Here is a 19,514-nt window from a genome sequence, read left to right as displayed (position 1 = left end):
ATTACAGAAGAGAATAGCCGCCGCGAGCAGCCAGCCGATTTCACCTGCCGACCTATCTTCAACCCGGTCCCTAGCTGCGGCACCAATTTCCTCCCGGTGATGGTGCCTGATCGCGACCTCGAGGTCAAAGAGCTGCCCCAGCAGCCTCTTGACCTCTTCCATCACTTTGTGCCTTATTTCCTAGTTGCAAAATGGGTTAAATATACGAATGAATGGGTTGATCATTTGCTTCGCAGTCGCAGCTGGAAGCTGGAAGCCACGGGCTCGAATTCGCAGTTGGAAGCCAACCACCGTGCCAGAGGTATATCTATGGCTTGCGCTTCTAATTCATATAGGAATTCATAAGGAAATCACAATCCGAGACCATTGGAAGACTTCCCGGCTAGGGCACCAAGGTTCCGACCATTCAATCCTCAAAGTCATGACTTTTGACCGCTTTCAACTGATTCATCGGCACCTTCGGCTCTTCAACCCCTTCAGCCTCGCCAAAGAGGCTGCCAAAGCTGGCCTTACGAAGGTCTTTGCCGCCGTTGACGAGTGGTCTCGGCACCTACAATACGCGTCAACTGAATTCCTCAAGCCGGGCACGAATATCGCTGTGGACGAGTGTATGATCCGCTATACAGGAAGGTCATACCAGACAACACGAGTCCCAAATAAGCCTATCCCCGTGGGCTTCAAGATCTGGGCCACGGCGCAAAAGGCCTCTTCTTGCGGTGGCTTTGGCACGAGCCGAAGAAGAGATACGGTCCAGTTAGCCTCGTAACGCGGCTTCGATCTCAGAGAAGAAGGCGACTTTACACACACCTCAACCCGACACAGAGCGTGGTTATTGCCCTTATTAATAAGCTGCCAAAAGCCATATATCACGTCTTCATTGATAACCTCTTCTCGTCCGCTAACCTCTTTAGAAGCCTCCGTCAATATGGCCACGGGGCCACAGGCACGGCCCGCCGCAACTGTGGTATCTACGCCCCCTTCGCGAAGCTCAAAGACGATGATTCTGCCGGCCGGAGGCTCCTTCAGTTCAATGAGGTCAGAATGGCTCCAACAGTTGATAATAAGGTAGCAAGCTAAGTCAAATTTACCTATAAAACCCCTACTAATTTGACTTACTCTTCCCTAGGTCAACCAAATCGCGTGGAAGGATAACGCCCTCGTGCTCTTCTTATCTACTGTATTCAAAGGCGACGAGCTTATCATACGGAAGAGGAAGAGGCCAAATACAGATCAAGCCCGCGCACGGCCAATACAGCGTTTTTTTGGTGACGATGCCGTTAAGACCTTTGCGATCCCTTCTATCGCCGCTACGTACAACGATGAGATGAACCATGTGGACCGTGGCGACCAACTAAGGGCATCACGGGGCTATAGTCACTCAATTCGTCGTGGCCCTTGGCAGGCTATAGCTTGGACCTTCCTTCTTGACACAGCCCTCATCAATAGCTATCTTCTTCAGCTTCATGGGCAGCCAAAGTGGAAGAAAATACGGTCTCAGAGTGACTGGCGAGGCCGCCTTATAGATGACCTTATTGCGGCTTATTGGACTGGTCATTCCAGGCAGCGATTTCGAGCTGGCGACGAAAATACGCCTATGGAGCTGCATGAACGCGTCAAAAGAGGGAAAAACAGCCCTTGCCTTGCTTGTCAAGGACTCCGCTGCGGTCAAATTAGGTCACGTAGCAAGAGGAAGCCATTAGCCGGCGTCAACGGCAATACGAAAAGGAAGGGGCTGAAGAGGTCATCTTATGGCTGCAAGCAATGTGATGTTGCGATTTGTAACTCACAAGATTGTTGGGACTTCTATCACCATAGAAAATAGGTGGGGATTAAAGTACCTCTAATTTTCGCTATTTTAATTGGACCGGACCCCCTGTCGTGACCCTCACGAAGCCTTAACGCACTCAAGGAGATATTTGACTCGGTCCCATGTGGACCACGTTACAGGTTAAATATGGGACAGGTCTGGCGATCTATCTGGTTAACGAACCAATTACCGGTTGCGAAGGACCGCCCGGGCGTTCCGTGTCGGGGCCACTATGGATACGACCACCGACCAACAACCAACAACCAACAACCAACAGCCCATAGCCAACAACCGAAGCCAACGACCAACAACAAGCGGCAACATGGCGATGAAACAGGGCTGTGGGCTGGTGCTGCGCATGAACTGATCCTTTGTCTAATTTAGACATACTTATTGCATGAATGGATATGGAGCACTGCCCTGGTGTCCTGAGCCTTCACATAACTTGAGGAAATAGATCAACCGTTGAAGGGGGCTGAAGTTGTAACCCCTTGTACTTTCTCGTGTTCCCCTATTCCCTATACCAACAGAACATGGCCCACCCTCACCAACACAGCTCCAGTCTTGTGCAGTATCTGTTGGTTATCCATAGATAATATGACGCAGGATCGTCGTTCTATGCGTCACTTGGCCCGAATTAGGCCCGTCGACTCCCGAACCCAATATGGTTCGCGGGATACCTGTTCGTGATCTGTTCCCCTGTCAAGTGTTCGGCACAGGACAGCTTGGATGCAGCCAGATTATTAAAGTGCCTCGGAAAAGTATGCGTCCTGTTTTATCTGCCATGCTGAGCCGACTATCCTTCATTCGCTTTCCAGAGTAACTGGCTCATCATGAAACTCAATACGTTCTTTCATTGTTTCGCTCTGATTGCCACTTCTGGTACAATAGTCGCTCGCCCAGCGTTGGGAGATATTGGATCAATACCTATGTCGAGTTTGTTCTCAAGGGCTACGGATGAGGACTTTTACTTTGATGACCTCTCTTCGATCAAAAAGATTGCAGCTATTGGAGACTCGTATTCAGCCGGGATAGGGGCTGGTGACAGACTGCAGGGCCCAGGTGGTGAGTACCTTCTTTGTCTTGGCAGGCCCAATGATGCTAATGCTTGATCAAGATTCCGATTGCGCTCGATATGATCATTCATACCCATATCTTGTCAACCAGGACGAAAGGCTTGGTGACCCGACCAAGAGGAAATTCCAGTTCGAGTCGTGTTCCGGGGCGGTAGTCCAGGACGTGATTGATGACCAGATTCCTGGGCTCGACTCTGGCCAGCAAGTCATTCTTCTCTCTGCTGGTTTGTTCCCCCGACAGTTCACTAATGGCATTCTGGCTCATCTATTCTACCTAGGCGGCAACGATGCGGAGCTTGTCAACATCCTCAACCAATGCGTTTTCCAGTGGCTAGCCTTTAGCGATGCCCAGTGGTTCATCGGGAAGATTGCAAGCTGGAAGGGCGACAAGTGGGCTAACGCGTGGGACTGGAACACATATTCCCGTGGATGCGAAGGACAGCTCAAAGTGTCAGAGAACATCATCCGCAGTGATGAATTTGGGAAGAGACTCGACACCATGATTGAGGCCGCCAAGAAGAAGCTGTCCCCAGAGTATGTGAACCTTTGGTAACCCCCTTCCTTTCATGACCAGCACTAACTGTTTTGTTCCTCAGTGGCATGATATACTATACCGGGTATGTTTCTACCTCATCTCGTGGACTAGTGGCTAACGAAATCCAACAGTTACGCAAAATTCTTCGGGACTGAATACGACACGGCGTGCAACAAAGTGAGCTGGACAATATGGATCTTTGTGCGTTTTGGCCTTTGATGTGCTGCTATGCCCCGACTGACTATCCAACTCAGAAAACCTACAGCCGATTGCAAGATGTCATCACTCTGAAAGCTAGCAACCGTCGTTGGATGAACTTTCTCGTTGACCTCATGAATAAACAGCTGGTAAGTCTCGTATCTCGCTTCTCTTTTATGTGGTCTTTTTCTAAGCAACTGTAACTAGGAGGCGGCTGTTGCACGGGCGGGTGACAAGGTCAAATTTGTTGATTACGACAACCTTGTCGGAGACTTTAACGGGCGCTTCTGCGAGCCCGGTGTCGACGAGTCAACCGTGGATAGCAACACGAGGTAAGTCTCGGTTGGGTGTATAACAAAGATGAAACATGCTGAGCATCATAGGCCAGAATTGATGTTCTACGAGCTCAACACCCTGGATCCGTGGGGCAAGTATCCCTGGAAGCGAGGAACAGGCAGCTACCACAACGGAACCTTCGCCGCTGAGATGAATATACTTTCTCAAGCGATGCAGTATGTTGACGATAGTGCCGAGTTCAGACATGATCGTCTTATAGACAATGACGGCAAGTTGGAAAACATCGAGACAGTCTCGGCTCTGGATATCGAAGAAGACAGTGTATCTAATGTAATACCTGACGGGTAAGAGCTCGAAACCCAGGAACGAAGCTGAGAACTTACCACGAGACTTGCAGGTATGGGCGCGTCTTTCACCCTCAGGTTCTGCTGCACAAGCTCATCGCGAACCTTGTCCTTTTTCACATGTCGAATCACCGGGCGAAAGAGGACGGGCAAGATACTGTGCCTATGGAGGATGAGAGTTCTGGCGCTTGCTCCCTTGATCTGCCTGACACGGATGTCGTTCTAAAGTACAAGGAAACCGAAGCTGGGGAGGCTGTAAAGAAAGGCACGAAGCTGCGGATTCTTCCGGTGGGCGATTCCATCACTGTCGGGTACTTGAGCGACAGGAATGGCGGGGACGGCAACGGCTACCGAGGTCAGCTTAAAAAGGACTTGTCTGGTAGGAACACAATTAGTCCGACACGATATATTGTATGCTGACATCAGGCCCAGGTGATGAAGTCGTCTTTGCTGGCACAGAATCATCCGGCACGATGAGTGATGGTTACTACGTAAGTGACCTCTGCGGAGCAACGCGACACTGCTAACCGAGAAACAACAGGCGGCTTGGTCTGGAAAGACCATTCAGTACATCTCTGATCATGTCGATCCGTCATTAAAGCAACGACCCAATATCATCCTCTTGGCAGCAGGGACGAACGACATGAACCCGAACCGTGGCATCTCCAAAGAAGGAAACGACCCCAAAGGAGCTGCTGATCGACTAGGCAAGCTAGTCGACAAGATGATCAAGGAGTGTCCAGACGCCACCATTCTGGTTGCGATGATAATCAACACCTGTGACAAGAGGCAGAGCCCGGCAACGAAAGAGTTCCAAAAACTCATTCCCGGCGTGGTCAAGTCACGGAGGGAGGATGGGCACCAGGTCCTCGCCGTCGACTTCACCACCTTCAAGACAAGCGATCTGCAGGACTGTATTCATCCCACCAACTCAGGATACAAGCTCATGGGCGACTATTGGTACAGCTTCATTCACCAGATCCCCACCAGCTGGATCAAAAAGCCCGTCGGGTCCGACCCAAACAGCGGTGGAAGCGGCAATAACGGCGGCATTGACAAGAACATCCCTGCTCCCGACTGGGGGAAGAGTCCGATCCAAGTTACCTCGAAGGAGACCGTCGCCGATGCAGCTGAGTCGGCAAAGGGAGGGAAGAGTTGGACTGCCTGCAACAAAAATCCCATCTGGAAGGGTGCGGGAAAGATTGCTCAAGGCAACGTGGGCCACAACGGTGACTGGAAGTACCACAAGAACTGGGTTGCCGAGGGAGAGGTTGCTGAGGGACTGGGGTGGGATACTCGCTATGTCCGTCTCCATGACATGAACGGCGACGGAAAGGCCGGTAAGTTCAACATTTTCAGGTCCTCTTTTGTCTTCAGCTGTCCTGATCAATGTGATAAGACTACGTTTGGATTCATCCCAAGACTGGAGAGATCAGATGCTGGCTGAACAACCTGCCTAAGCCATGGTCTCCAGCAGGCAACAACAACAGCATTATCGGCAGTGGCGTGGGCCCGGCAAAGACCATCTTCCTCGCGGTAAGAGCCCCACGAATTTTCTTAGTCAGGCCAAACTAACATTTACACAGGATATGAACGGAGACGGTGTAAGTACCAAGTTGTTTGATTCAGATCATGGCTAATCCTCGATCAGATGGACGACTATCTTGTTGTTGATCCGGATAACGGCTCAGTTCGGGTCTGGTGGAACTACGGCCCCGACGATGACTGGGTCAACGGCTGGAGGTTTGTGCCTGGGGGCCAGATCGCTTCAGGCGTTCCACATGCCAACCTCGAGACTTTGCGATTCCCTGATATCAATGGCGACGGAAGGGCTGACTATGTGTACATTGGTGAAGGGGGATCTCTGAAACACTACATGAACACTGGGTCGGCTGGAGGACAAGATGTGCTCTTCCACGCCATGGGTGGTATTGCAACAGGCGCTGTGCGGAACTTGTCTAACCTGGTATTCGCTGATGTGAGTTTGCCCTTGCCCAACGATCGTACGCGGTGAGAACTGACTTACTCGTTAGATGAACGGTGATGGCCGAGATGGTAAGAACCTCGTGGGGAATTGTGTTGTATGCAACTAACAAACGCCAGACTATCTTATCTGGGACGAAGACAGTGGTCTCACTGGCTTTCTCAACCAGCCCACGAACAGAGAGGGTGTGCCTCTCTTTATCAACCAAGGCGACCCGAAGACGATCGCAGATGGTATTAAAAAGGACCCGAGCACCATCAGACTGGCCGACATGGATGGAGATGGCAAAGACGACTATGTCTACGTCGGCAAGAATGGCGCCCTATCTGTATGGTACAATCGGGGGACCACAGATGACTCCATGACGATTGATGGTCTACGCTTTGCGGACATTGACGGCGATGGAGTGAGTGTTCACTCTACGAAATTCTTTGGGCATCATTCTAATCGTGAATCTCAGATTGATGACTACATCTGGTTAGACCCCAAGTCGGGGGCTCCAACTGTCTAGTAAGTTGACTGATTACCCACAACCTTCAGTAATCTGACCTTAGTGCACAGTCTCAATGCAGGAGTGGGCGACGGGGACTCCCTGGGTTGGGCCTGGAAGCCACTGAATGGTGGGAAGGCCATTGCTTCTGGTGCGGCACCGGCCCATCAAGTTGTGTTTGGTGATATCAATGGGTAATTCTTTGGGCTCTGTTATACGTTGATGTTTCAGCTGACTTACATGATACAAGGGATGGGCTTGACGACTACCTGGACTTGGACGATAAAACCGGTATGCTCAAGGCCTACCTGAATGTGGGTGAAGACAAGGGCTCCGAGTATGGCTGGAAGTTCAAGCCTATCGGGACTATAGCCTCTGGTCTCGGACCCGGCAAGAGGGTCAGAATTGCCGATATTGATGGCGATGGGGTAAGATATCGGCTCTTCAAGTACGCTACAAACCAGTACACTAACTTCTCTTCAGCGCGATGACTACATCTACCTCAAAGACAACGGCGGCACCACCATCTACCGAAACGTCTACCACCCTGAGTACACAGGCGACAGGTACAAGCCACTTCCCGAGGCAGATGCCTCCGGCATAAGCCAGTCGCCCGATGAGATCGACTTTATCGATCTCAACGGCGATGGCAAGGCAGATTACGTCTGGACACGCAAACTCGACGGTCGTGTCAAGGTCTGGTATAACGACTACCCCAACAAGCCAACCTGGCGGGAAGCTGGCGAGATCGCTGGCGGAGTCGGAACCTCCGGTGCCAACGTTCGGTACGGGACACTTTCATCGACCGGCCGCGCGGATTACATTCCTGTCGATCCCAAGGCCGGTGCTATTGCGGCGTGGCTGAACGGCTGCAACGATTTTGGTACCTCAGAGAAGAAGCACAAGATCACCATCTTCCAGAGGAATGTACATGGCAACAAGAGAATGTGGGGCATCACCGAGTACCCCTTACAAGGGAAGCAACCCAAGGATCACTGCGACCTAACGGGCAAGTATTCCCGAAGCTCGCAGATCAGTCCCAATGATCCTGACGACGCCGAGTACCCGACTTTGGTTACGAACAATGACAAGATATATGGCAAAGAATGTTACTATATTGGTTCGCCTTATACGGTAGGTCAGTTGTATTGTGATGGCGTCAGCGGGATTGTTTGTTACAAAGACCCAGACCATTGGAAGAGCAAAGGTTGCGGTGGGTGGTCCTATCGGATCTCCCTGTCATGTAAATGGTAGTTTGTTTTCTCCATGTCTCTAAAAGGGGCCAATAATCACAATAGTAAGCAATGTTCTACATAGCTAGATCAAAGCCCAGCGCCATAAAACAACGTGGCTTACTATTCATAGTTTCCTGCGGATTTGTTCATACATGTGATATAGTATATCTCTCATATCTCGAACGTCTTGAGCTTCTTGCCCCCATCGACTCAGTATTTGGATTGCCAGCTCCGCGATACCTTGCCATTCCGGAGGTGGCTGCACACGATGCGGATTAAGAGCAGCTGCAAGAATCAAGCATGCGGCTGTAAATATGTTGCGGCAAACGAACCAAATACCACCATGCCTCCCGGAGAAGGAGCATCGCTGAATAGTGGTGACGCAGACCTGTATCTCCTTCGCGGCTAAAGAGGGAGCCTCTGATGACACCTCTTGATCTTCAGGAGCATGGAATACGTAGTAGAGGATCGGTCGTAGGGTGTACTCACGCCAGAGGGATGCTCGTGCTTGCAGCCCTTGGGCAAGCTCATCGTCTGGGAAAACGTTTTCCTCGAATTGGACAAGAGCCGGAATTTGGCGATGCCTAAGACGGCGGGCCTGTCAGTGATAACATTGGAGAGTCAGGTGTAGATCTCACTCACCACGAAGACACTTGACCGTCGCATTCGTAGTACTGGCGGATCAAGTAGGCAGGGTTCTCCATCCAGTACTCTGGACCTTGGCTGTAAAGTAGATTCAAAGTCTCGTCTACCGTCCGCCGGACCGAGATCTCGGCAAGGTAGTAATACCAGCCTTGTTCGTTGATCCGCCTTTGCTTATCGATAGAGCTAGGAGGTGAGCCGTCAGTGTTAGGCGAAGCGTCATCGAAGAGATTATCAGGCGGCGAAGGGAAAGCATCAGGATACGAGAAATTCTCCAAGCTCCCTGGCGTTTCGCCGAGTTCGAAAACGAGTTCACTGAGGGTGTGTGAGTAAAGCGCAAAAACAGGACAAAGCACGAACCTTTCGGCGCGGAGGCAAGACCAAAAAAGCCGCTGTTCTAGGTGGTGGTTTTCGGGATTCAGGTCATTGAACGGCGCCAGGGGTCTTTCGCCCCGCTGTAGCAATCGAGTAACAAGGCGACTACATGCTTGTTGAATGTGATGCCATGCCCTCAGTGGGCGTAAAGCTGTCTTTTCGAACATGCCAGCAAGGAAGAAGCATTGAATATCCTGGATCGAGTTGCCTAGTAGCCCAAGCCGTTTCTGCGCGGCCACATAATAGGCCTCTGCCTCATCTTGATCTTCTGCCTCTGTTAAGGCTTGTAGCTGGGCCTCGTCGAATGGGCATAACTGCTCCCTTGGTTTGATCCAAGGCGTGGCGTAAGAACCCAAAGCACAGGCTAGCAGCTATGCCATTTCGTGTCAGTCAGTGGACCAAACGACACAGGGAACTGAACCATTGGCGATTACTCACCACCAGGCAGGCCGAAGAGTCCCAATCAAGGCCGTGACCGGTGGCCCGGCGGGCGTGGCATAATAATTCTTGATCATCAAGAATTGGGTTACGAAGATGTGCTGTAACCAAGAACTTCTCGCAGAGGGGGACCAAGGCATGCTCGTTGATGCCCCTCCCATGTTTCATTCCTTGAATCTTCCGGACCTCTCTATACCCCGGGCTGAACAGAAAGGAGTCAATATTCGTAGCAGATTGCGGGATGACACTGGCCAGACAAGGCCATTTGAGTAGGCCCTCGCATCTCAAGGCTGCATATGGAATTCGACGCCCTTTTGATGAACTACTGTTGGCGATGTGGGAGAACCTCGCCCAAGGATTTGGAGTCGTGGCGGGGAAAATGTTTTCCGCTGCAGGAGGATCCCGCCCTTCCGTTGCTGTGGTGGGCGACGAGGAGGTGTTATACCTCTTGTAGGAATCCTTGAGTAAAATATCCTTGATCTCTTCCAAGCGAGCTATGACTTCTCTGTTCGAAGCAGCCTCGTGTTGCACTTGCACAGGTATCGTCTCGGTGGGCTGCTGAACGTCCTTGTAGATGCACGTAGCATTATTACGAACACAGAAGCCGCACCGTGGGCGAGCGCTGTCACACTTTGTCTTTCTCACTCGGCAAAATTGACATGCTTCGGCGGCGCGCTTACGTTGAGCAAAGTCTGTCGTGTTAAGACGTCTTCGTTTCGACTGGGGGTCAGCGCGGCCCCGGTCTTGGTTGGCGGCAGGGCGATGAACTGGAGGATTCCCATCTCCGGGATGCAAAAGAGACACAGGCGGTGAATCCTCTTGCCGAGGGGAAGTGTTTGACGATTCTGACATGGCCGCCAGGTGCTGCGTTGTTTAACGGAAGCACGGGTAGACGGCAAGACGGAAGGGAAGCTTGTCATAAAAGCGGTAGTTGAAGGGTGTTGTAATGTTCGCCATTTTATTAGTTTGTGACGTGCTCAGGAACCGGGGAGTGCGGGGTACAGGCTTTCCGGAACCTCAGCTTCGTTCCCCGGCAAGACATCCGGCATCAAGCTCAAGACCGATATTGAGTCAGTATGCTACTGTATTTTTCTTCCTTGACATCAATTGATGTCTTTATGGGTAGAAAAATGGCTAGGAAATGGATAGGGGACGGGTCCATGCGACTAACAATTGTTGGATGTCCATCTTCACAAATCCCCGGAGGTCGGTTTGATCGCCGACACGTTTTCCCACGCTGAATGAGACCAGGATGTAGAAAGGGGGTATCTTCAACAGCATGTTGCAGACATAACGCATAGCTCGAGTGCGGAGCTTCAGGTTGAAAGCATATTCGATGGCTTCTGCGAGTAGCTACATACAGTACAGGTGCACTTGATGTATTCTAAGCTACTGTCTATGGACGATGGCCCAGCATGGGAGTCGGTATCATCCCGGTCTCCGAATAGTACTGTTCCCAGTGAAAGATCATCTCTTCCAGGACATCCGGCCGCTCAGAAGCGAGATCCAGTAACTCAGATGGATCCTTCTCAACGTCATACAGCTCCCACTCATCCTTCCCACGTGGTGCGCTGATCCAAACAGCTTTCCAATTGCCCTTTCTAATTGCCTTGTGATTTAAGAACTCCCAACCGTGAATATCAACCTGTCCATCGTACACGCTAACTCTTGCGTCGTTCCATGATGACAGGTGATTGACCCATGATTTGCCTCGGGGCTGTACCCCCTCGCGTCCACGAAAAACATTACCTGGGTGCGGGACGCCTACCAGCTCCAGGATTGTTGGGAGAATGTCCATGACGCTCGTGAAGGAGTCTGTGATAGCACCAGGCTTTGTGGGCCATTGAGGGTAGGATACTATGCATGGGCAACGGATGCCGCCCTCGAGGACCCAGGACTTCATGCCCCTACTAGGGGCTGTAGAAGCGCAGGCCCAGCGGGGTCCTGTTTGAATCAGCATGTGATCTAAAAGTGCCATCATGATTGTTGTTAACTTACCATACCAAACGAAGGAATCTGGACGACCAATGTTTTCGAGGCTGTTGTTGTAATATTTGTCGAATATAAATGCCATTGTCTTGGTGCCACCCATGATCTGCAACACTCGTGTCAGGGCCATGTCGATAGAAAAAAGGAGACATAAGTCATCTACTAACCGGCGCTGCCTCTATAGAAGCCCCTTCCGCTCCATTGTCCGACATGAACAAGACAAATGTGTTGTCAAGCTCGCCGGTTTCCTCAGGGTATTTCAACACGCGCCCTACGTTATCGTCCACCACTTCGACCATGGCAGCATACACCTCCATCGCCCGAGATGATCTAGATTTGGCGTCTGCCGTCATGGAGCTCCATTTGTAGCCTTGTGCTCCCGCGGGATCTGGGATCTGAGCTGTCTTGATCACCAGCCCGAGCTCGATAACACGACTTAGACGAGATGCAGCTAGGTGATCTGGACCTTGGTCGTATTTTCCGCCTGCGCTGCATTAACAGAGACTGCCTCTACTCGATAGAGAGAAGGATACTCACGGTACTTATCCACAACATGCTTAGGGGCCTGGAGTGGCCAGTGTGGCGCCGTGAAAGCTAGGGTTGCGAAGAATGGCTTCTGTATCTCCTCTTCTGTCCTGAGTTTGAACTTGTCGAGCATCTTGTCCGTAAAGGTGGTTGTGGAGTAAAAGTCCTTTGGAAGATCCTCGTGATCGAAAAATGCCCCATCTTCCATCCAGTGCCCTTTACTCGAGAGGGCGGGGAAATAGACGTCGTCTTGAAGCTGGGGCTCATAGCCAAAGTGGTTGCCAGCGCCGGGTAGAAACGTGAAATCTTTGGTGAACCGTCGCGAGGAGGGGGAGAACTCTTTGGTTAAGCCGAGGTGCCTATAGAAAACGTGATATCAGCATTTCCATTGGCCATGTTGGAAACCAAACGATGACTTTACCATTTACCAGAAAATATTGTGTGATAGCCACCATCCTGCAGCACCTCTGGGAGAGCAGCCACTCTCCAGTTGAGGTATCCTTCATACCCTGGCTTGTGGTTAAAGTACTCCTTGAACGGCATCATATACTCTACCATTTCTCCAAGCCCGGCGATATGGTTGTCAGTACCAGAAAAGAGCATGGAACGCGTTGGTGAGCAGGCAGCGGCGGTATGAAAGTTGGTCATTCGAACGCCGCCTTGCGCCAGCTTGTCGAGGTTGGGTGTGTTGATCTCTGAGCCATAGCAGCCAAGATCAGAGAAACCGAGGTCATCGGCAACGATTATGAGAAAGTTTGGCCGTTTTGACATGTTGGGCCTTTGATGCTTGGGTTCGGGGATGGCAATCGATAATGTTGTCTTGCTCGGACGGTCGGGCTCGATAAGGAGGAGAGGGTGCTTCATATTTTCTCTCCTTGATGACGAAATTGAGACAAAGCAATACCTACTCTTGGAAGAAAAGACAGGCGGTCATATTAATAATTACTCAAACAGGGTAACAAGATTAGACCGACTAGTAACGGCAAGTCAAGTGAGCCATCAACTGAGGCCGGCACGGGTAAGCGGGTAGGCGGGAGTGTCTCGCTGAGTCTAACATCGCAAGCGAGCATAAAGAGGGGTCCGCAACGGAATGGCGGGCGGGTAGACGGGTAATGATGCGCCAGCAACTCGTCATGTGCCCTCAACCCCAGACGCCAAGGGGCGCTAGCAAGATTTCCGAAGATCAAGACGACTTCAAGCGATGCTGGGTCGGGGTATCTTTGAGACGATGTGGGCCTGGACTTTGCAAACTTCGCTCCATCTCTTGCGGTCAGTATGGAAAGGCCGATTACACCATTCAGGCCGTGAATTGAGAACCGAGTTGAAACATCCTATATAAACAATACCGTATTCCCAAGTTTTTGATGTATCATCCCAACTCACCGAGCAACTTTTCAAGCCCTCCTACATTACGGCACATTGAGCAGGATTTCGTTCTACACCATGGCATCTCAGAAACACGGCCTCGACTTACGCGGCACCTTCAACGTCCGTCTGACGTTGACGGTGCTGCTGATCGCATTTTCTCAGTTCAACTTTGGGTTTGAGATGTCTGTCTTTTCTGGAACCCAAGCAATGAACTACTTTGAGAAGCAATTTGGTACATGGAATCCGGCGGCGAAGAAGCATGTCGTGGACCCTCAGTGGTTGTCTCTGTTCAGTTCACTCCCATACGTCAGCTTCATGATTGGTATGTCCCCACTCTGGGGCTTGTCAAGTACAGTCCCTCCATACCATCACTGCGCTCACGGCGATGCAGGTCTCCTCGTAGGCAGCTATGTCAGCAACCGCTGGGGCAGGCGTATGTGTGTCTTCACCATGAGCATTTGGGCCATCTTTGCAGCTGCCATTGTCGTCACTGCAAAGAATCGAGATCATCTCTTGGCTGGCCGTGTTCTCAACTGTCTGTATTACCGACTCCTGTTTCTCAGACCGGACATCAGACATGCTAATGGAACCCACAGATGTTTACATCGGCATGGAACTTGCCGTTGTTCCCATCTACCAATCCGAAATCGTGCCTGCGCGATCCAGGGGCTTCGTCGTATCCACTTACCAGACCAGTGTCATTGTAAGTCCTTCCCCCGCGATCTGGCCAAGACCCTTCATAGATAGGGATCACTTGAGGTGGGTACTGATCGAAAGTATAGCTTGGCGGGCTTATTGTGAGCATTATTACTCGCGGAACCAGCGAGATCCCAAGCAATGCGTCATGGCAGATCCCGTACGGCCTTTTTTTCTTCGTCCCAACCATCGTCGCCAGTGCTATCTGGTTTGTCCCAGAGGTAGGTCCCCCCATACTCTGCATCTTTTGCCCTGGGTAACGCTAACGATATCTCAACTCGCAGTCTCCTCGTTGGCTCGCCGGCAAAGCCCGTCATGAGGAAGGCCTCGCAGCACTTCGAAAACTCAGGGAGGGCAAGATGACCGAAGACGAGATCGCGTCAGAATACAACCTCTTGGGAACCGCCGCCTCCCGCTACCAAGAGAAAGGAACCTTCAAGGAGCTGTTCTGGAAGGCCAACATCCGCCAAACATTTATTGTCATCGGCATCAACTTCTTCCTGCAGACGACCGGCTACACCTTCCACTTGGTGTATGGCTCTGTCTATATCAAGTCACTGGGCACGATTAACCCTTTCAACATCAACTTGATCAAGTCCTTTGTCGCTCTTGTCGTGGCCATCGCGACAATGTGGGGCTGCGATATTGTTGGGCGACGGCCAGTAACCCTCGAGCCATGATCAGCATATTGGTTAACTCATGTCATTAGACGCCTTTTGATGATCGGAGGTTCGATTCAAGCCGTAGCTTTGATGGCGATGGGCATCATTGGAACGGTTGTCCCGGCCTCCAACGCAAAGAATTCAGCCATTGTGGCCATGATGATCATTTTTGTTGTGGGTTGGACGTGTGGGTGGTCGCCAAACTCACATATTCTAAGCGCAGAGATCCCGAATCAGAGGCTGCGAGACATGTCTTACAGGGCCGGGTCTGTGGTCAATGTGATCATGCAGTAAGTCTTGCCCCAAGCACTTCATGAGTCTTTGTGCGGGTCCCTGATATTGCCGTGTAACCACAGATTCGTCACCGCATTCACACTTCCATATCTCCTGTTCCCACCCTACGCAAACCTACAGTCAAAGGTTGGCTTCATCTATGGTTCGTTCGCCGTGCTTGCCGTGCTATTCACCTACTTCTGCATCCCGGAGCTTCAAGGGCGTACACTGGAAGAGATTGAGCAATTGTTCGCGATGAACATCCCCTTCAGGCAGTTCAAGAACATAAAGACGCTGTCGGGCGCCAGGGTCTCTGAGGATATTAAAGCCGATGTCAAGAATGATAAGTCAATTGCTTGATTCAACTATCAAAGGTCTATTAAATAGGTAGCCTTGCTGAAATTAACTACCTATCACGCACTGGTTATGTAAATAAATAAATAGTAAATAATACAAGAAAGAAATTGCACTGTATCCCGAACCGACTCAATACCCAACCCCCCATCCCGACCTCCTAGGTCCCTACCCTAACCTTGAAAGCACCTAGGTAGCCTTGGTCACCACACCAGACTTGAGTACAACATCCTTCACAACAACCTGGCCACCGTTGATGTCGGTAACGCGGACATAGGCGGTGTCACCGGGAAGAGTCTTGTCGTCAAGAATATACATGTTGGGATCATGAAGGGTACAGACTTGCCAGGTCTTGCCCTTGTCGCTGCTGACCTCAACCTTCTTAGTGCGGAGAAGTGCATTCTCAATCGTAGCAGCGAACCAGTACTTGGAGGCTCCTTTGTGCATGTGAACTTGAAGAGATGACGACTGGGGGAGAGGGCATTTGATCCATTCCCATTCAATGCCGTCAACTCCACCTCCGGAATAACCCTTGGTGAGCTTCGACCAGGTCGACGGGGTCATATCAAGATGAGTAGCATTTCCGCCAGTCCTGTTGGTTACCTAGGACAGAGTTAGAATTGTGAATCTTCACAAGAGAACGGAAAGCCCAAAATAGGACCAATTCTCACCATGATCTTCAAGGTGACGCCCTTGTAAGTGACGGAAATACAACCGCCGCAGTTGGCACCGTTTTCCCAGATATCATCCGAGACGCAGGTAGAACCATCCAGACCCGAGGGCAAATCGTAGTCGGCAAAGCTGCAGGCACCGTTTTGCCAGCAGTCTTCCTCGGTACAGCCATCAGACAGGCCATAACGAGTTCCCAAGCCCGTGAAGACTTCAGAGGTGGAGGCCTCCTCAGAAACAGGGGCTGAAGAAGCTGTGGCTGAAGAAGCAGTGGGGGCTGCAGGCTTCACAACAGCCTTGGCAACAGACGTACTAGCGGCCTTGGATGTGGCGATGGTAGAAAGAGTCGAATGAGGAGTTTTAGTGACAGGATCGACATGGGAAACAGGAGCGTTTGACTTCTGATGCCTGCACGCAGAGGCATCAACGACTTCGGACACGGACGCCAGCGCCGTGACAAGGAAGGGCAACAACTTGTTGAATTGCATTTCGAATAGAAAGATAGAAAGTAAAAGAGCGATTTAATGAAGAGAATCAAGCAAAAATCGATTGCGATGCGCGAAAGAAATTGAGAGGCAAGGCAATGCAGAGAAACCAGACACACTTCTATTATACATTTGTAGCATTCAATGTCATCGCATCAAGCCGCGTGTCTAACATGGATAAATTAGAAGCAAGTGAGCAGACTCGTAATCGTTGACAATTGACTTTAATTACTCCAAGTTTCACGGCTTGGACGGCACGTATGTTGTTTAATTAACATGCTGAGATCATCTGCACATAATAACTAGGGAGCGTTTCGAGTTTTAGAGCGGCGTCCAAAAGCTAGCAATACTTACAGATGTACTGGCTGCCTCGCCAGTTTAGTGGGATTCTACCCTGTCAAACCAGGCCGAGGTGATTGCCGAACATCCGATTCAGAGCGGATATCAGTTGAAAAGCCGACGCCGTGCCCGTAGGTGGGCTGAAACGACTACCTTGTAAACCAGGTTCTGAAACAGCTAAAGGATCTGAGGCCCCACCAAGTTCTTTACAAAACAATCCAAGCTAAGGAGAGAGTAGCGAACAAGACGTGATGATAACGCCACAACGCGGCGGGATGTCTCGAACAGATTAATCCCACTCATCATCTTTAAATGCTAAGAAGGAATAGCACGATCCCGTTACGAGGCAAGAAGTAGTCTTCCACTGTCTCCCCTGAAGCTCTAGAGGGTCGAAGGAGAGTTCTCTAAGAGGAGGTGGTTAGGGGATATACGGATCAATGGTTAATAAAGACTGCAGCATATGGCGTTGGTTTCAGTTGTCAACATTTTTAAAAAAGTTCCTCCTTGTGAACTTGGTGATGCTCCAAACAGCATCCTTGAAGTGTTTCAGGGCAAGATGGCGAAGAACGAAATACGACCCCAATTGTGGAGAGGAAATACGCCAAGCACGTGTATAAACGAAAACCAGGGGTCAAATTCGGCGATGACGGCCCCATGTTCTGTTTCCAGAAGCTCGGGATTCAGTTTAGGCAGATAAACCCTGGTCCAGGTGGTAGAAATGAAACGTGAGGCTCCGTTGTATTATTCCTCCAATGAGACAAGCGTCAATTCCAAAGCAACACCAAAAAAAACAACGGACCGTGCTCCTCCGGATGATACACTGGTGATGCCGAATAGCATACAAATTTTGCATCGCCGGAGTTGATGTATAATGTCCTGCTCCGTCCTCCTGTTCTTGGCACTTTTCACCCACTCACGACCAGCTTTTTTCTCCTTTCCTCTCCATTCCTCACACATTCTCTCTCCATACCACAGGATATCGCTTTCTTTCGTTCTTTCTTGTCTTGATTCCATTCTCTCGAACTATCAACAACTTACAATGAAGTTCTCCTCTTTCCTCTTCGCAGCCTCGCTGGTCGCGGCCGCCCCCGCCAACATCGAGCCCCGCCAGTCCCCGAACAGCATCAACAAACTCATCATCAACAAGGGCAAGAAGTACTATGGCACCATCACCGACCCCAACCTCCTCAGCAACCAGAAGAACAATGCCATCATCAAGGCGAACTTTGGCCAGGTCACCCCCGAGAACAGCATGAAGTGGGATGCCACCGAGCCCCAGCGTGGCCAGTTCAACTTTGCTGGTGCTGACCAGGTTGTCAACTTTGCCCAGCAGAACGGCCTCAAGGTTCGAGGTCATACCCTTCTCTGGCACTCTCAGCTGCCTCAGTGGGTTCAGAACATCAACGACCGCAACACTCTGACTCAGGTCATTGAGAACCACATCAAGACGGTTGCTGGCCGCTACAAGGGCAAGATCTACGCCTGGGTGAGCACGCATTCAACTAATCAAAATAACACTGGATAGTCCACTAACTAGAGTAGGATGTCGTCAACGAAATCTTCGAATGGGACGGTCGTCTCCGTGACTCGGTCTTCTCCCGCGTCCTTGGCGAGGACTTTGTTGGCATCGCCTTCAGGGCCGCCAGGGCTGCCGATCCCAATGCCAAACTATACATCAACGACTACAGCCTCGACTCGGCCAGCGCCGCCAAGGTCACCACCGGTATGGTTGCTCACGTCAAGAAGTGGAGGGCCGCCGGTATCCCTATCGACGGTATCGGCTCCCAGACTCACCTTGACCCTGGCGCCGCTTCTGGCATCCAGGGCGCCCTCCAGGCTCTTGCCGGCTCTGGTGTTTCTGAGGTTGCCATCACCGAGCTTGACATCGCCAGCGCCCCTGCCAACGACTACGCCACAGTCACCAAGGCCTGTCTCAACGTCCCCAAGTGCGTCGGCATCACTGTCTGGGGTGTCCGTGACCAGGACTCATGGCGCACCGGCAAGAATCCTCTCCTCTTCGACAACAACTACTCGCCCAAGCCTGCCTACGATGCTGTTGTCCAGGCCCTCAGGTAGACGCGAAGCACACAGCAGAATCCTTCTGGCGTGTATCCTGTGGCTACAATTTAGGATGGCTTGAAAGCATTTCAGGAGTGATCAACTGTGGTTCGCATTCCACACCATTTTTTCTTCGTATATAGTAGTTTTTGGAGTAAATATTTCCTTTGATGGAAAGAGGAAGCCATGCCTCCTGGAGAGACAAATAACATGACTCCCTCCTGGCTGGGCTCCAGGATTCCACGAAGCATTGTAAATGATAACCCCGTGCCGTGCAAGAGTTTTTAGTACAGTATTTACTTGTCCCCTGAGTGTCGTATTGGGGATCTTCGCGGGACTTTAGCTTCATAGCAAGTATATAGTAAGGTTTCACAAGGCCAAGTATCTCCGTGGTGGTCCAACAGCCTGAGACGTTCTAAGGGTAGCACTAGACTTGTGCTGCCACAAGCACTGATTGTTGCGTAAAGCCAGTAAGCTTAACTTCGAGTGCCACTCAGGGGATCCATTGGCTCCAATCTGGGTCCCTGTCGAGTGGCTTGATGCCGAGATTGCGGTGTATTTTCGACCTTGATGGCAATAACCGAGGATGAAATGGAGTGTTTACGATGATCAGAATGCGTCATTTTACTCCTGGGTCAGAATAAGTGGTAGTCTACGTCAAACCATTTTCTTCTA

At 50.9% G+C, this 19,514-nt stretch overlaps 5 protein-coding genes across 5 annotated transcripts; 3 read left to right on the top strand and 2 right to left on the bottom strand.

The window, feature by feature from the left end:
* Nucleotides 1-2,736: 2,736 nt before the first annotated feature.
* LRP88_12479 (uncharacterized protein) lies at nt 2,737-8,245 on the top strand (the record flags this gene model as incomplete). Its single annotated transcript, XM_083248872.1, has 21 exons — nt 2,737-2,872; nt 2,925-3,417; nt 3,480-3,500; nt 3,550-3,619; nt 3,673-3,765; nt 3,824-3,948; nt 4,000-4,257; nt 4,311-4,636; nt 4,690-4,748; nt 4,799-5,306; nt 5,406-5,564; nt 5,732-5,793; nt 5,887-5,923; nt 6,030-6,235; nt 6,291-6,312; nt 6,361-6,647; nt 6,702-6,751; nt 6,803-6,925; nt 6,982-7,159; nt 7,215-7,869; nt 8,130-8,245. The coding sequence occupies 21 exons, from the start codon at nt 2,737-2,739 to the stop codon at nt 8,243-8,245; spliced, it is 3,984 nt and encodes a 1,327-aa protein (XP_083095327.1).
* Nucleotides 8,246-11,331: 3,086 nt separating this feature from the next.
* On the bottom strand, nt 11,332-12,799 carry LRP88_12478 (uncharacterized protein; the record flags this gene model as incomplete). The annotated part of the gene is made up of 5 exons (XM_083248871.1): nt 11,332-11,365; nt 11,425-11,516; nt 11,578-11,894; nt 11,948-12,294; nt 12,357-12,799. The coding sequence occupies 5 exons, from the start codon at nt 12,797-12,799 to the stop codon at nt 11,332-11,334; spliced, it is 1,233 nt and encodes a 410-aa protein (XP_083095326.1).
* Nucleotides 12,800-13,378: 579 nt separating this feature from the next.
* On the top strand, nt 13,379-15,294 carry LRP88_12477 (uncharacterized protein; the record flags this gene model as incomplete). Its single annotated transcript, XM_083248870.1, has 6 exons — nt 13,379-13,625; nt 13,695-13,838; nt 13,900-14,006; nt 14,284-14,657; nt 14,709-14,951; nt 15,018-15,294. 6 exons carry the CDS (start codon nt 13,379-13,381, stop codon nt 15,292-15,294), a joined length of 1,392 nt encoding a protein of 463 aa, XP_083095325.1.
* Nucleotides 15,295-15,477: 183 nt separating this feature from the next.
* On the bottom strand, nt 15,478-16,445 carry LRP88_12476 (RlpA-like double-psi beta-barrel-protein domain-containing protein-containing protein; the record flags this gene model as incomplete). The annotated part of the gene is made up of 2 exons (XM_083248869.1): nt 15,478-15,891; nt 15,960-16,445. 2 exons carry the CDS (start codon nt 16,443-16,445, stop codon nt 15,478-15,480), a joined length of 900 nt encoding a protein of 299 aa, XP_083095324.1.
* A 1,375-nt stretch (nt 16,446-17,820) lies between these two features.
* LRP88_12475 (glycoside hydrolase) lies at nt 17,821-18,857 on the top strand (the record flags this gene model as incomplete). Its single annotated transcript, XM_083248868.1, has 2 exons — nt 17,821-18,267; nt 18,324-18,857. 2 exons carry the CDS (start codon nt 17,821-17,823, stop codon nt 18,855-18,857), a joined length of 981 nt encoding a protein of 326 aa, XP_083095323.1.
* Nucleotides 18,858-19,514: the final 657 nt, after the last annotated feature.

This window comes from Fusarium phalaenopsidis, assembly GCF_050370095.1.
Source record: "Fusarium phalaenopsidis strain FUZ10S chromosome Unknown contig_32318, whole genome shotgun sequence".
Classification (NCBI taxonomy): Eukaryota; Fungi; Ascomycota; class Sordariomycetes; order Hypocreales; family Nectriaceae; genus Fusarium; species Fusarium phalaenopsidis.
Note: the sequence above shows the minus strand (reverse complement) of the source record. Positions and strands in the feature narration are given on the sequence as shown.